At 42.0% G+C, this 13057-nt stretch overlaps 1 protein-coding gene across 1 annotated transcript in view; it reads right to left on the bottom strand.

The window, feature by feature from the left end:
- The window catches only part of LOC131077930 (nicotinate phosphoribosyltransferase 2), a 257965-nt gene that overhangs the window by 102750 nt on the left and 142158 nt on the right, over window positions 1-13057 (bottom strand). The window contains exons 8-9 of the mRNA XM_058015527.2: window positions 11144-11245; window positions 10626-10742 (exon numbers count right to left, since the gene is read on the bottom strand). Of these exons, the coding sequence (XP_057871510.2) occupies window positions 10626-10742; window positions 11144-11245 (219 nt within the window). The remainder of the gene's footprint in view (window positions 1-10625; window positions 10743-11143; window positions 11246-13057) is intronic.

The raw sequence follows: 13057 nt of genomic DNA, 5'->3' as shown, positions 1-13057 counted from the left end.
AATTTCACGGCATTTGAAGATCAGGATGACATTCCAGACTTAGCCAAATTTCACGGCATTTGAAGATCAGGATGACATTTCAGACTTCATCACTCACCAACTTGACCTAGCTTGGACCTTCAAGAATGATACCCACTCACAAAGCAAGACACAATTAGCAACGAGAGCAAAACCAGGCCCTAAGGAAGACTCTCAAAGAAACCCTAATTCTCGGGCCCTGTGGACTCACCCTAGCTCAAGCAAAGCCTGTAATCCAATGATCCCCTTGACAGCACTCATCCTACAAAGGCTAACAAACAGAACCCTAAAAGACCTATAAAACAAACCCTAGAAAGCAAAAAGAAGGGGTCCCCATTTGCAATGGGGCGATGTGTGAATACGTCACAACAGGTCCATTAACTATTTTCTATTTTGTCGTCTATGCAATGAAATATGAAGGGAAAACTAGGGTTAATTCCACCAACCGGCCGACACTAATCCTCCCTACGTCGTGCAAGTCATCAATATTGCTTTGTTGCCAATCCGCGTGTGCTGCTGCTGGTTGTCGGGTTCCACCTGCCTCCGTGTTTGATGAATATATCCTCCTGCCTGTATGGAGCATATGGTGGTGTTCTTCGCGGCTTTATGCATCGGCGATAAACAGGGAGTTACCTTTTCTTCATAATCGATATCCATCTTAAGGCCGGATGCTCCGGTTAACCAAATGCCATGGGAGCTGAGACCGCGCGATGGAAGACTGCGGGATCAACTAGAAAAAGGTAAGCTACTGCCTCTACTAGTGCTCCTAAAGACCCCCTTTCTTCTTGACCGAAGGATGGATGTCATAGGACCGATGCCCGCCCCGGCCTAACAACTGCAACTAGAACTGCTATGGAACTGCTCGATCATGCGGTGGATGTCATCATTGTGCGGTGGGAATGGGTCCACGTTTTGCGGCGAGGATCACCGCACGGGAGTGGAGATAGCTCCACCGTGCGATGATCATCACCGTACGGAAGCGAATGGTTCCACTGCATGGGAGCGGAAATAACTCCACCGTGCGGTGATCAGCATCATACGGTGGTTGCTTTTTTTTTCTTTTTTTTCTTTTTTTTTCTCTTTCTTTTTTTCCTACCTATGTTCGCTGGGGCTTCCAACCTTCCCTGGGGCGTTTGTATACCTTCTCTCATGATATGGTTTTAACTTCGACCCATTGACACTCTTTGGACCTTCCCGTCCATCGAGTGTCCACAATTTAATTGACCCGTTCTCAGCCACTTCTCGAACTTTATACAGCCCTAACCACCTTACCTTGAATTTGTCGGGTTTAATCTCGTTGCACCCATTGTACTTCAACACCAGTTGTCCCGAGGTGAGCCTCATTGGCTTCAAGTGTTTGTCATGCCACAGCTTCCTCCGTTGTTGAGCTGCTTCGGTAGCCCATTGAGCCATCATCCTTTTCTCGCCTAACTTGTTCAAGATGTACAACCTTTCTCGTAAACTGCCCATATCCCCGAGTCTATTTTCAATGGCGATGCAAAGACTTGGCACCATGAACTCGGCTGGTACAACATCTTCCTGCCTGTACATGAGTTGAAATGGCATCAGGCCTGTAGTCACCTTGTAGGTGGTGCGGTAGGCCCACAAAACAGAGGGTAACTTTTCTTCCCAGTCTTCTCCCTTGACACCGCACGACTTATAGATCACTCCAACTAGAATCTTGTTGGTAGCCTCTGCTTGGCCATTCGCTCGTGGGTAATAAGGGCTGGACAACGAGTGAATTTTTGAATTCAGTCGTGAGTAATTTGATGACGTGGTTCACAAAGTGTCCACCCCTGTCACTGGTCAACTAGATGGGGATGCCATATCGCATGATTATCTGTTCATAAATGAATTTTGCAGTACTCAAGGCCAAGTTGTCAGGCAAGGCCCGCGCTTCTACCCATTTAGTTAAATATTTTGTGGCTACCACAATGTACCGACACCTCCTGGCACGGCTGGCCTTGAGCGGCCCAATAAAATTCAGCCCCCAGTGCTCAAATAACTCTTGAGCATGCGAGGGGTTGAGGGGCATGAAATCCCTCTTCAGCGGCTTCCCAGCTCTCTAACACGTGTCGCAACCCACTACCCGTTCTCTGGCGTCATTATACAGTGTGGGCCACCATAGACCTACAAGTAGCACCTTTCGTGTGGTAGTGTCGAGTCCCATATGGCCTCCCACGGGGCCCTCATGTGCCTCCCTCAGAACGCTCGGCACCTCTTCCTCCATTACACACCGATACAATACCTAGTCGAGCCCCATTTTGTACAGCAATCCATTAATTAACTAGAATGTACGGCTTCTCAACACGAGTTTCCTCCGTTCCCTAGGTGGCATACCTTGCGGGAACACGGAACTGGAGAGATTCCCCGATAGCGGTATACCATGATGGCAATACTGCATTCTGGAACAGGTGAGCATCCCGAAATTTATCATTAACCCCCTCTGGCGGCTCCCCCGACCTTATCCGTGATAGTTGACCAGCTATCACATGGCTTTTTTCAGGTCGCACAATGATGGTGAATGTAAACTCCTGCAACAGGAGTAGCCATTGGCTGATCCTTCCTTGAATAATTGGTTTGTTGACCAGGTACATCAGGGCCTAGTGGTCCAAGTAAAACGTGGACGGTGTGGCCAGAAGGTAGTGTCAAAACTTCTACACTACATATACCATTCCTAGGGCCTCTCGCTCTGTTGTGTTGTAGTTCTTTTCAACCTTAGACAATAATCTGCTCGCAAAATAGATTGGATGGTCCAATACATGGTTGCCCATCTGAGCTAATGTGGCACCAATTGCGAAATTAGAGGCATCTACGTGGACATGGAACTCCTTGTCCCAATTCGGATATGCGAGGATAAGGGCAGCCACCAGCCTGGTCTTCAACTCCTCAAAAGCTTCACCTTCCGGGGTCCCCCACATGTACAGCTTGCCCTTCCAAGTGAGCTTGTCCAAGGGGTAGGATATCTAAGCAAAGTTCTTTATAAACCTTCTATAGTAGCCGATATGGCCCAAGAAGGATTTTACCCCGGTGACATTTGTGGGAAGCTCTATTTCCACGATCACCCGTACCTTGTCCGGATCCATCTTCAACCCCGCTTTACAAACAATGTGCCCAAGCAATTTGCCTTGCGGCACCATGAATCGGCACTTCTTAGGGTTGAGTACCAATCTTGCCCTCCAACATCTCTCCATGCATTCCCTTAGGGCTACCAGATGTGTGTCCTGCCCACTGTAAATCGACCAATCGTCGAGGAAAGCCTTAAAGTTTCCCACTGACATCTTGTCAAAGATGTGCAGGATGATCCTTTGAAAAGTTGCAGACGCATTGCATAGACTGAATGGCATTCGGTTATATGCGTACAAGCCGTCCTCCACCACGAAGGTGGTCTTGAGCTTATCCTCCTCGGCGATCGAGATCTGGTTGTATCCTGAAAACCTGTCCATGAAGGAATACATTTCGTGGCCAGCTACCTCTTCCAATATGCTATCCGTGAAAGGTATGGGAAAAGGATACTTGATAGTGACTGCATTCAGGCACTGAAAATCGACACAGATCCGGATTTGATTGGCCTCTTTCTTTAAGGAAATGACAATTAGAGACACCCATTCGCCAGACTGGACCCGGAAGATGAAGCCAGCTTCCAACATCTTCTCTATTTCCTCATTGACCCTTGCGGCATAGTTTTTGTTCAACCGGTACGGCCTCTTCCGCACCGGCTAGGCTCCAGGTACCAGTTGAATGCGATGTACACACATCTCGGGGATTACTTCTTTCAGATCTTTATATGTCTAGGCGAAAACATCCTTAAAATCCAAAAAGATTTTGAAAATTGTTGCCTTCAACACGAGATCCCAATCATCCCCCACCAATATGTTTTTGGGGTCTTCCTCCTTTCCCAGGTTGGTCAACTTCAACTTGGACTCCTCATACTTAATAGGTTTGCCTTTCTCAAACTGATGTACGGGAGCGTCATCCACTCGAGCCTCCCCTTCTCTATATTCTTCGTACTCTGGTGGGAACACATCTTTCTCATCTGGCTCTTCTATTTGGAGCATGTTGCATTGGAACAACTCATAGTCCTCCATCTGCCAATGGAAGACTCCATTTAATGAGCACATGTCGTCTTCTGAGCAACCATCGAGTTCCAACACTCCTTCACTATTTGGTTCCATCGGCTCCTTTCCTTCATCCACACCAGTCGTCTCTTCCTCTAATTCAGACTCCAAGGAAGACGCCAGCTCCTCGCTTACCATTTGTGTGCGGAGATCAATGACATACTTCCGCCCACCTTCCTCCATGGAGAGGGTGTTCCTCTTCCAATTGTGATTTACTTTCGCTGTCACCAACCACCCTCTCCCTAAGATGCCGTCATAGCCCTTCTTCTTAAGGGGGATTACCACAAAATCCAGTAAGAAGGGTTGTGTGCCAATGGTCACCTGTTGGGCCATCAGGGTGTCGGGCGACTTAATACCATGCTGGTCTGCTCCCACCAGATTGAATGTGGGTGGCCATAGTGTCGACTTTCCCAACTTCTTCCACATTTCCTCCGGCAACACGTTTACTCCGGATCCTCCGTCCACGATGGTATTCATAAGAATGGTCCCAAGGATACCCATCTCTACCACCGCAAGGTGTCAACCACTATTGACGGCCAGCAGCATTGGGTCAGCCAAAGGGTTGACTGGGACTTCCAGCTGGTTTGAAGATGTGTAGGAAAATGTGTGGGTCGTGCTATGCACAGAGCTCAAGATGGCAGTCCTCAGTTGTGGCATTGTTTCGAGAAGGTCCTGCACCTTTACCGGTACCTCCATCTGCAAGGCTTGCCGCATAATATTTTTTCCGCCTCCCTACGAGATGAGGTGCTCGCCACCTCTGTCATTATCCGTCGTTCTGTCATCATGCCTCGTTCAATCTCACCCTTTGCCTCCAGTGCTCTTTCTATTTTTGTACGAGGGTTCGGGTAGGTGGCCTTCTTTGCTTGTGCCCGGGTGAGTGCCAACACCTCCTTTTCCTCACCAGGTTTCTCGATATTTAATAGATTCACTCCGGGCTTGGGGCAATTTGTATCGTCGTGGTCACCAGGACCACACCATTTGCACAAGTTCTGAGGGGTTTCAACCTTCTAGCAATCCCGAGCAAAATGCCCCCACTAGTTGCAGGCCCGGCATTGAATCATTGGTCGTCCTTTAGCATCAAACTACATTCGGCTTCGGTTATTGTTGTTGTTAATGTTGCCTCTTCCTCCCCTTCGGTTACCTCTGTAACCATCGGATGATGTCGTGGTGTTGGCTTGGGGTTGGGATGTGCCCGCCGCAGCGGATGGCGACGGCTGCTCCTAGGTGAAGAGCACCGGATTCCCTCGTGTCTTCATATTGTAGGGACACTCTTTGGTGGAGTGTCCCAACACTAGGCAAATTTCACAGAAGGCCTTTTTAGGACAGGTGCCTTTTGTATGACCTTCCTCCTTACACTCGGTGCACCACACTTCCTCATTCTTGCTCGTGCTTCCCTTCATACTTTTAAATTCTTTCATCATGCGGTGCATGTCCTTCTGGAGGGCTTGCACCTTCTTGTTGGATCCCTCATCGTTGCTACTTCCATTCGAGGATTCCTCATCACCAGAGGACTTGTCTTTCTTCTTACTAGACGTCTTGCCTTCACTTTCCAGGTCCATCGCACGGTTGTAGGCATCTTCATAGGACGTGGGTGGTGCAATTTTCATTTTCTTCCTGAGGGATGATTTCAGACCCTCCACAAACCACCTTTTCTTTAATCCATCAGTCGGCTGGTTGTCCATCTTTCCCAGCAATTCCTTCAATCGTCGGCTATACGCTCTAACTGTCTCGTGTTTTCCTTGCTTCGTACTCAGGATTTTTGCGACGATTTCATTGTCGTCCCAAAGGAGTCGAAACTCCATCTCGAAGGCTTTGTGTAACTTGTCCCTAGTTCCTACCTTCGTCTTATTTGTATCGGAGTACCAGTCGATGGCTACCCCACGTAGGGTGGCAGGGAATTGCACCACCCATTCAGCTTTGTCGGTTACTCCATTGGCCGACCAGATCGTTTCACATGTCTGACAATGCCGTACAGCATCTTCCTTCCCATCTCCAATGAATTTAGGCAACTTCTGCCTATTCGCCATTATGCTCCTTGCCTGTGGCCCAGTTTGCCTTCCAGAACTCGACCCTCCAAAAACTGGTTTTCTAGACACTAGTCCTCCAGAAAGTGGTCCGCTGAGATTTGGTACGTTGGGTCCCACCAGGTTACCCTGACTACCAAGGTGTGATGAGCCTGAACCGAGAAAATTGCTTCTACTATCATGCCCTTGTGTCCTCTCAACACCTTCGGTCGCACCAGTATCTCCCACTTCTCTGTTCTTGATCTCGGTCTCCTCTTCTCTCCTGGTCTCGTCACCTCTAAATGGCGTGTACAGCTCTACCGTACTCTCGTCGCCAATCTCCTCCAACGTGAGGGAAAGGTCCCCCAACCGCTTCCTAGTGGTTTCTATTAACACATAAACTTGGCCCTTGCCACTCAAGCCATCATTGCCATTCCCGCTTCCTTCTTCAGTCGTCTCCGACGTTCGTCTTGTTGCTCCAACCTTAGTGCCCTCACTACTGCCTCGTGCCCATCTTCTTCTTGTCCCTTCGGCACACGGTTTTTGTCCTTATTCAGCGTCACGGGCATCAATTCCTTCGTTTCATGGGATTGAAGATTCGCCGGCGGCTTTCGTCACGTTCTTCCTCCTTGCACCGACTCCTCTCTTCGAACTGCTATAAGATTTTTTGTTGTCGGTTCTCACGGTATGTTTCCTCTCGGCGGTTTTAAAGGGCAAGGAAAGCTTGTGCCAATAGGTTGCGTAGGTTGTTCATCAACTGGTTCACCGTGGGGCTCACTCCAAGGGAAGTCCACACAACACTCTTAGGAACGTCTTCTTGTGTTGCTTCCCTTCGTACGTGAATTTCAATGGACACTTGCAGTATGCACCTAAAGTCTACTGTCAATGCCCTTTCCCCTTCAAACAATTCTTCGGGTTCTTCTTCCTCAGGGCTGCTCCTCCCTTCATTCAATGGTTGGCCCATTATCGTTGTGCCATGTAGTATACTCCCGTCATTCCCAGGTTTAAATCGGCAACGGCGCCAGATGTTTGCCCTCTGGGCGAACAGTTTAATGCATGCAGACAGAATACATAACAAAGAACAATAATGCGATAGATTTCGGATAAACACAGTCATAATATATTAAGTTACACAATGTATATCAATTGCTAGCCAACAGAAAAGATACCATTCCATTCATAATCGTAATCTAGCAAGTTACATCACATGGTATATAAAGGTACCGAGGGGGTGCGAGGGGCAACCGTCGCACCCGTAACTACCTACCCTTGGTTACATCACTAAACAAAGTACTTCCTAATTACTTAATTACTTATTATTCCCGTACATACAATATGCCACCAACAGATGTGCATTAAATTCCTTCAATACACATCTGAATTACTTTTCATATTATCCACTAGTTGTCTGCTCCAAATCACATTATTATCATTGCCAAGCTTCTTAAATCTGCGATAACTATTCTCTATAGATCTGTCATAAATCTCTCCTTCATCTCTGTATAGGTTTTTTATATCAGGACAATCTTTTCCTCTATATCTGCACGAACTTCCTTTTTATATCAGCATATATCTTTTCTCTAGATCTGCTCTTGATTTACTTTTATTCTGAATTATTTTCATTGAAGACTTGCATTTCTAACTCTACTTTAATGTTCCTTTTATATCTTCATATTCCTCTTTAAGAAATGCAATTTCTTTTTGAGAGACACCACATTTCGTTAAAGGCATACCTCCTCATCATTGATCGCTGCCCCTCTATCATTAATAGATTTCAATTCTTTTAATGCTCTTTAATTAGTCTTTTTAATGAGTTGATTATGAATGATATCATATGGCCATTATTTAACTTATTTTCATTTCTTTAAAGTAATGTGCTCACATGAATTTAGTTGCTTCTTATAAAAAATATACTCCTCATTCAATTGCTTCACTTCCTTGCTGCATATTAATTATAAATGTTGCCTTTATAAATAACTCCACAAATTCTTAAGTGCTACCTCATTAATAGCCAATGCCCTTAATAATGTCTTCAATAAAGGGTTGCTACCTTCTAACTGAGCGCTTCCATTAGTAAATAAAATTATAAATACCAATCCTTAAACTCTAGCTCACTTTCTTACATGATCACTGTATCTTAATTATATATGCTCTCTTCTAATTGTTGCATCTTATACTCGTTAATTCGCTGCTTCCTCAAACAATATCACTACTCATGTCAAAAAGGTGGTTAATTATACCATTTTTATATGCATGTGTGATCAGCCATTATTTTATTTAAATGAGTCTTGCATTGTATTTATCATAAATACCAATTTTTAGTAAATAAAATCCTTAAACTCTTCCTCACTTTCTTACATGATCACTGTATCTTAATTATATATGCTCTCTTCTAATTGTTGCATCTTATACTCGTTAATTCACTGCTTCCTCAAACAATATCACTGCTCATGTCAAAAAGGTGGTTGATTATACCATTTTTATATGCATGTGTGATCAGCCATTATTTTATTTAAATGAGCCTTGCATTGTATTTATCATAAATACCAATTTTTAGTAAATAAAATCCTTAAACTCTTCCTCACTTTCTTACATGATCACTGTATCTTAATTATATATGCTCTCTTCAAATTGTTGCATCTTATACTTGTTAATTCACTGCTTCCTCAAACGATATTCGCTACTCAAATGTCAAAAAGGTGGTTGATTTTAATATACATGTGTGATCAGCCATTATTTCATTTAAATCAGTCTTGCACTGTATTTATCATAAATACCAAGGGAGTCGATCAGCAATATAATGAATTTCACTTTATAAACTTGAACTTTGAACTTGCCTTATATTTGCCAAATAAGATGGTGGGTTAATATTCATAAACATGTCTTCAATCAATTTGAAATGATAGGAACTTGCCCTTGAAATGTTTAGTGGCCTTGAGCCTTTATGCTTTCTTATCCTTATTAGCAATTTCCTTGGTCTTAACATCAATGACAAATAATATGGAGTTCCTTCTCGAACCAGTGATGATAATCTCACCCATTTGCATCAATCTTGCCACTAAACTTGCATGCATATCTTTTGAGAACAATCTTGCTTATGCACCTTGACATCAATGATCATATTTCCAATTCTCATCTATTTATCAATGATAACAATAATGAATACCTTCTTGACATCAATGACAACATCTTCAACACATAGTTGCTTATGGTCACACAATTTGCCAAAGACAAAATGAGTAAGAAATGCATGTTGTCATTACACTTGCATTCTACAATTGTATGCAGTTGTTCAAGAGTTTTACACTTTCATTGTATAGCTGATGCAGTTATTTAAAAGATCTACATAGTCATTCAACAGTTTTATGCAATCATACTACTTGCTCTTCATACAATAGTTTTGAAAGAAGAAAATAAAACTACCAAGGGGACATCTGTCTTGAGAACAGCCAAACATCTCAATGATGTCAGGCCCTGTGAATGCAACCCCAGATACATGTTCATAGTTTCCCTTGTGACAAGGAACAATCAAGGGATGCCCATTTTCCATCCCATTGTACCAAGGACATAAAGGGGGATCGGGATGCAGGTTGGGAGGTGAGGGACACATCCCCATGTAACCCTAGGAAAAATATTCAACTTTTGGGTGCCACCAAAGTATTTTTTTTGGTGATAAAATAGATCCATTTACAGGTCCACTCCAAATAGTCATTAAACTTGAACAACTGATCTTGGTGATGAAATAGATCCATTTACAGATCACTAAGTTAGCACGGTAGCCACACAGCCACCTAGTCAGCGATGGAATAAAAGTAATTGTAGAAGCCTTTAGAATAATCTAGACTCCACAATTCTAAAGCTGCAGAGTTCTCTCTCTCTCTCTCTCTCTCTCTCTCTCTCTCTCTCTCTCTCTCTCATGCAAGTCATGCTTTGTTAGACATGTGCTTTCAAATAAGCAACTAACATCATGAGTGTAAACTGTAAAGTGTGCTTTCAAATAACTAATATCATGAGTGTATTTCAAATGGATCCCAAGATATTCAGAGAGTATTTATGCTTCAGTTTCATATAGTAAAACAGTTTGATCTTTTTGACTCCATTTATAATTAAATATTTTCTTTCAGAGCAAGAACTTCTCTCCATACACAAACTCACATACAAGCGATGTTTCATTAAAAATGTGCTTTCAAATAAGCAACTAACATCATGAATGTATTTCAGACGGATGCCAAGATATTCACAGAAAATTTATGCTCAAGTTCCATATAGGAAAAGAGTATCTGAGCCTTTGTAAACAGTTTATCAACTCAGGAAAGAAGCTTTAATACAAATATCTCATGATTACATATATGCTTTCAAAGCAACAATCAAAAGCATGAATATACTTCAAACAAAGATATTGATAAATAGAAGTATATGTACTCATGTATTATAAATTGAATGAAAGGGGAAGAAAACCCATACGATAACAAACAACATTGCCTACATCGTAAGTGTCCACAAGAGCTTGAAATTTGGTTGGAAAAGCCAAAGCATATGATGTGAATGCTGCCATCTCACTATGATTGGTATCACCGAATCTTCCTCTGAAAGACTCTGTTCCCTAAACAATACAGAAAGAATCAAAAATGTTGGCTATAATATCGACATATAAGATCTATAATAAATATAATGAGTGTAAGCAAAAAATATGTTCAATATAAGGAAATGAAAATTTCACAGTTGCATTTGAAAGACAGCGAGCCATATTTCAGAGAAATGATTAAACTACATAGATCTGTGAGCTTGTTAACCTGTGTAGAGCCAACCATACAACATCAAAATTCTTAAGTGTAGCCAGGCAACATGACCAACATCTTCAATATGAAGTGGAAAAAATATATTTATAGAGAAATTATAAAGAAAAAGAAAAACAACATTGAATAAATTGCCTTGTGTCAGTGAAAAACAACATAAAAGCAGAAAATGAGCAAGAATGATTATATCCTACGCAATGATGCTCACTTTCAACTTGCTAAGCCAGCGTTGTGCTAAGCTCACAAAATCACCACATGTGCCTGTTCCATCAGATCTACGAAGTGCCCGATCAGTGATCTCATCAAGTTCCTGCAATTTATCCATTAATTTACCAAGCTAAATTGACTAGGTAAAATTAAAAGTAAAATGTCATGTACACCAATCCAAGAATATCAGACTTATTGACTTTGATATATATTCAAATGTAACCATAAAAAAGCAATGTCAGAGAAAAGAAAATGTCTGATAGGAACAGAAGATTTGAATCAGATATCTATTGAGAGGAATGCATACAAAAAAATTATAGCACAGAAAACCTGCCATTTGATAGAATGCTCTCTGCCAAGCAGTGGCATTAAGCAAAATAAAATTACAAATATAGATATTACCAGATGAACTTCACGAAACGTATATAAACTAGAAAATCAAGTAAACATACCTAAGCATATTATTGGCATGGTAAGTAAGTGTAATATCCCTTGCCCAAACTGACTGATTTTGGCTCAAGGAATATTGTCAAACACTTTGTATGCTGTCTTTCTCTATTCTGATTTTTGTATTTCAGATTGTTTGATACACTTTGAAAGTTGCCAAGAAATTTAGGAAGTTCACCAATGATGTTGACAATACCTCTTACAATGAACTAGTATGAGAGTGCAGTTCTTTTTGGTATTTTCAATGCATATACATGAAAACTAGATATGGAATCCATACCTACAGCCAACTGACATTTCGACAAACAACTGGCATGCAACTATTATGCTGATCATATATGCTATTAAAAGAACATTTCGTCAAACAAATGGTATGCAACATATATCTTCTTTATTGAATTCATTCCTAAGTACAATGCTGCTATGGATTTGCCAAGACTAATTGGCTTACAAAAAGACTACAGCAATGCCAAAACTGATTCAAAGTTATCACTTACAACAGCAAAATTATATGCCTACGATTTCAATACTAGCTACTAATAGTTGCAAGAGGAACCTGATAATAGTGATGCTCGATGATGGAGATGAAAGTTGCAATCGGAATCAAGCACAAATACTGTAGCGCGGCACTATTCATGCACACTGTTCACGGGTACTGTTCACGCGCACTGTTCACAGGTACTGTTCACGCGCACTGTTCACGGGTACTGTTCATATGCAGTGTAGCAGCAAGAACAAATTTTAAAAAGAACGATTACTAATGGCTGCCAATGAATCTTCAGGTCTGCACTCGATAGTCCTCAATATTCTTCAAACCCTTGTAGAAAACTTCACCAATTTGCACAAAGGAAAGAACTGAAGTATTCTTTCCCACAACTGCAATAATTCAGGTGTTATTTCACACCTTCAAAATTACTATCAATAGGAAGTTTTCGTTTCCTATGATCAAAGAAGAAAATTGCGAAAGCCCTAGGCTCCACAATAAAAATCAATCAAAATACTATTCATCAACTGGATGTCGAGAATGAACTCTTGCCTTTCCTTTTATTCTTTCCTTAAGAGAGCTCAAACACCTTCCTGGCCAATGTGGGATAAAAGATTTATTCCCACATTAAATTATTCACTTAACGCACTTTATTATATTAAAGTGACTTTATTATTATAAAGTTACTTTAGAACTTTATAATAATATTAAAATATTAAATAAATCACTTAAGTCGCTTAAACTTTAATATCTCTTGATGTACTTGTCTGATTGCTAAGCCGTTTGAGCCAGGAGTCGACTCTCCCTGTTCTCCATGTGATTGGATGCCTGTCTAAAAATAGAAACCCTGAATAATGACTTACTATAAATAGTAAGTATGTGGAACTGAGTCTAAAAATAGCTGCAAAGGCCCAATCAAGGTCGACACTGCCAATAAGCTCTGCTCAGGTGTCTTTCTATTAATAGGAACCCTGACTCTCCCAA

Source organism: Cryptomeria japonica, chromosome 9 (genome assembly GCF_030272615.1).
Source record: "Cryptomeria japonica chromosome 9, Sugi_1.0, whole genome shotgun sequence".
Taxonomy (NCBI): domain Eukaryota; kingdom Viridiplantae; phylum Streptophyta; class Pinopsida; order Cupressales; family Cupressaceae; genus Cryptomeria; species Cryptomeria japonica.
The sequence above is the reverse complement of the archived record's forward strand: the minus strand, read 5'-3'. Positions and strand labels throughout refer to the sequence as shown.